The sequence below is a fragment of the Egretta garzetta genome, unplaced genomic scaffold (assembly GCF_000687185.1).
Source record: "Egretta garzetta isolate BGI_Z169 unplaced genomic scaffold, ASM68718v1 scaffold287, whole genome shotgun sequence".
NCBI classification, from domain to species: Eukaryota; Metazoa; Chordata; class Aves; order Pelecaniformes; family Ardeidae; genus Egretta; species Egretta garzetta.
In genome coordinates, this window is record NW_009260435.1 from 4,006,133 (window position 1) to 4,009,808 (window position 3,676).

Consider the following 3,676-nt stretch of genomic DNA (forward strand, 5'->3'; position numbering starts at 1 on the left):
GGAAAGAGGGAGGGAAGAGCTATGCAAGCAAAAGGAGCTTGGGTGCTGAACAGGGACAGATGTTTCAGATCTTGCAGATCTCTGTAGCCTTCTGATTCATGAGCTGTTCCATTAGCTCAAGGGATAGTGGGTTGTGCAGGGCTGAGCACGGGCAAATGGATTCCTCCAGAATTGCTGGTATGCCTGTAACACAGAAGATCAGCATAATTCTATATGGTGGCACTTTTATTCAAGATGCAGAACAAAGTAAAAGAAATAAAGATTTCTCTATCTACATTACATACTTGATAATTATAAAATAGCAAAGCCTTTCTCTCATAAGGTGGGAAGTGCCAGGGTTGTGCTTAGTCCTGCAGTCTTTATTCAGTCCTCTTGTCTTTCGGTACATGGTCACACGGTATTTTTCAGTGACGGAATACCTTGATGATAATGATTTACTTTCTAGAGGCTCTATGGACTTCCTTTGCTGATGGCAGAGTCAGACTGAGAATAGATAACTCATGTCCGCAGACTCCCATAACAGTTCATCAGATGTTCAAGGAGAGCATAGAAAAATATGGATCCCTTGATGCTTTGGCCAGCAAAAAGAATGGAAAGTGGGAGAAGATAACTTTTTCAGAGTATTATTGCCTCTCCAGGAAAGCAGCCAAGAGCTTCTTGAAGGTAGGTACAGGAAACAAAACCAATTCCTTTTTTTCCTTTTGTCTCTTTAAAAAAAAAACCCAAAACAACCAAAACCCAAAAAAACCCCTCAACCCCCCCCAAACAAACAACCCTCTCCCCAAACCCTACACCAACCAAAAAAAAAAAAAAAAACAAAACCACAATGTAAGAGGCTTTTCCTGTTAACTGAAGATCAGCAGTCATATTCTTTATTGAAATAATAATGATGAAAATTGGTTTTAGTCAAAGAAAGAACACTGCTGTCAAGGAAACTTTACTGCAAATGAAGAGCTGCTGTGTTACACTTTCTCACTGGGCCATGGGTAGAAATCTCAGAATAAGGCCTTAAGATTAAAAAAAGAAAAATAGGTGAAAGCAGCACTGTCATGAATTCGGCAAGATAAAGACAAATTTTAAAACATTCTAAACATAGGGTAAGATTAGTACTCATGCTCCTGTTCATATTGAAAGGTTCTGTTTTCCTCGCTGTACTGGACAGCAGAGCTCAACCAGACAGGAGAAGGTAGTGGAAACTGTAGATCATGTTAATTGCTGGTAAATACTGGTTTTGCTATGGATATCAACACAGAGGTGTGCATGGACATGCCTTGTCAATACCGAAATAATAAATAAGTCAAAACTTGCCGTGGTTTATAATTGCATGTATGTTTTATGCTATATGTTCTTCTCCAGTGTGCCTATGTTATATAACCTTGTGCTTATTATTTTTAAGCTTGGTCTTGAACGATTCCACAGCGTAGCAATCCTTGGATTTAATTCTCCAGAATGGTTTATCTCAGCTGTTGGAGCTGTTTTTGCTGGGTAAGAACTTTTTGGTTTGGTTTTATGGGAGATTTGGGGATTTCTGTTTTGCTAGGTCTGGAAATGTAGCAAATTGGTATTTGGTGTCATATCTTGGAAGTTGGCTGCAGCTGATTAGCATGTTCAGTGACCTACTGGAGTGTCATAGCTTTCAGTATAACCGAAATAGTCCAGACGCTCATAAATTGATCCTGTTTGCTATGGGTTTAACTGTCACAATCACACACAAGCTATTATACAGTATCTTATTACTGGAAGATGTGGGAAGCAGATGAGACTCCCAGTTTTATATTATTGATCTTTGTCTACAGCAAGATTGTTCAAGCAGATGAAGTGACAGATAAATACTAACTAGCCTGATTCCTTCTGTCCTGATATCTGTTTATACAGTTTGGATTTTATCTTTTAAACTGTTTCTGTACCAGTGAAATTCAGAAAGAGGATGTAAGTGGTTTTTTACCACTTCCTAAGCTAGCTCATGTAGCCTCAGGTAGGTTAAAATGCTGAATCCTAGCCTACAACGTATTCTGCTGAACAGAGTTCAGAGATCAGTTTTTGCAGTGTTCGTATATCAGAGGTATTCGTTTATACCTGAATACTTGAAACAAACATGACAGCTCCGCATCTTCATACTCTTTCAGCTTTTGTCTCATCTTTGATTATTCTCTTTTTTTGATACTAAGTGCATGTATATCTGTGTGTATGTATATAAAGATATGTTCTTATATATATACATTTTTGATACAGAGGAATCGTCACAGGAATATATACAACCAATTCTCCAGAGGCCTGCCACTACATTGCTCATGACAGCAAAACCAATATCATGGTTGTGGAAAATTGGAAACAATTAGACAAGATAATGCAGGTATAAGGTGGCTGAATGTTACTTAAAAGCTGTAATTTTCTGATTTCTTGATGCTGTATTGGTCCCAAATGCCATATTCACTTACCTGTATTGTGAAACCTCTCATGGGAGTGTTCTTATTCAGAAATCTGGTATCTGGTGTTTGAGCTATGGGGTACCTTGAGGCTCTGTTCTCTATAGTGTCTGTGGCTCATGTCTAAGCAGTTCTGATTTTTCTCTGCAGCAGAGAGCTCGCTGCTTGGTTCACTGCAAACTTACCTGGAAAAAACCCCACATTTTGATCCCATGTTTATAATGTCACCACTTGATTCTGTTTGGAAAAACGCAGACCACTTGACTGGAAGAGGTTAGGATGATGCAAGTTTGTAAAGGCCTTCCATTTAAATACTAAGGATGTTAGTGTTCAGAATTTCCTCTCTCCAAAATGTCATATTTTCCTGCTTGTAATATTACCCATTAAGGCTGTTGAGTTTACTGCACTTTGATAGCATGATGGTTGACATGAGATAGACTTTAGTGAGAAAGGAGGAGGCTCTTTAAGTGAACAGTCACAATTCTGACAAAATTCTTTGGCAGCTTTGAGTGGGTTTCTGCAAGGGTGCCACATGAAAGACCAACTTGATGGAAAGATCCCTGGTGCATGACTTGGGAAAGGAGCACAGGGTAGCTCCTTGGGAAGGGCTTGTCTGTCAGTAAGATGTTGAGGGAAGCCCGTGGCTGGAGATAACTTCTGAAACTCGCATGAAGTTGCACTGTTTGCTGAAGCAGGAGGGCCCATCATCATGGAGTTTTTGGCCAAAAAACATACCTGCCAGAGAGAAAATATCTGTGGATTTTTTTTCAAATGTATTTCATATAAGTTCTACAAAATACAAAGCAATTAATGTATTTTTGTTTTGTATGTGATTTGGAACAAGAGAGACTTTTATAAGTATTCTGGAAAACCATACAATCAGACAAACCTTCTTGCAGTGTCATTGACTAAATACTAGACTATGCTGTCATGAATGTGGAGAGAAGAGTATAAATTGAAGAACTCAAGGGATTTGATTTATATACATTTCTATCTAGAAAAAGAAAAGACCACTCTGGCCAATGCTGCTTTAGCCAGCTGAATGGTTTTCAAACCTTTTTTTTTTTCTGGAAGAACCTGAACTGAAATAACATTTCAATTGTTATCCTTCTAACAATATATATATATAATGGCTACTGTCAAGCCAATGGTTTTGTATTAGTGCAGATTGATCAAGTCAGTTCAGAATGTGATTAATTGAAAGGGATCTATGATGCACTGGGTCCCACAAAGTTCAGTGAAATGAATAT

At 38.4% G+C, this 3,676-nt stretch overlaps 1 protein-coding gene across 6 annotated transcripts in view; it reads left to right on the forward strand.

Annotated features, from left to right (window-relative positions):
- The window catches only part of ACSBG1 (acyl-CoA synthetase bubblegum family member 1), a 44,207-nt gene that overhangs the window by 26,064 nt on the left and 14,467 nt on the right, over window positions 1–3,676 (forward strand). For 3 of the 6 annotated variants that reach the window (XM_035899587.1, XM_035899589.1, XM_035899588.1), the window contains 3 exons: window positions 511–663; window positions 1,397–1,485; window positions 2,233–2,353. In XM_035899587.1, the coding sequence (XP_035755480.1) occupies window positions 532–663; window positions 1,397–1,485; window positions 2,233–2,353 (342 nt within the window). In that variant the 5' untranslated portion in view covers window positions 511–531. Of the gene's footprint in view, window positions 1–445; window positions 664–1,396; window positions 1,486–2,232; window positions 2,354–3,676 lie in introns of those variants that run through there. The other 3 variants (XM_035899585.1, XM_035899586.1, XM_035899590.1) reach the window with 2 other exon arrangements.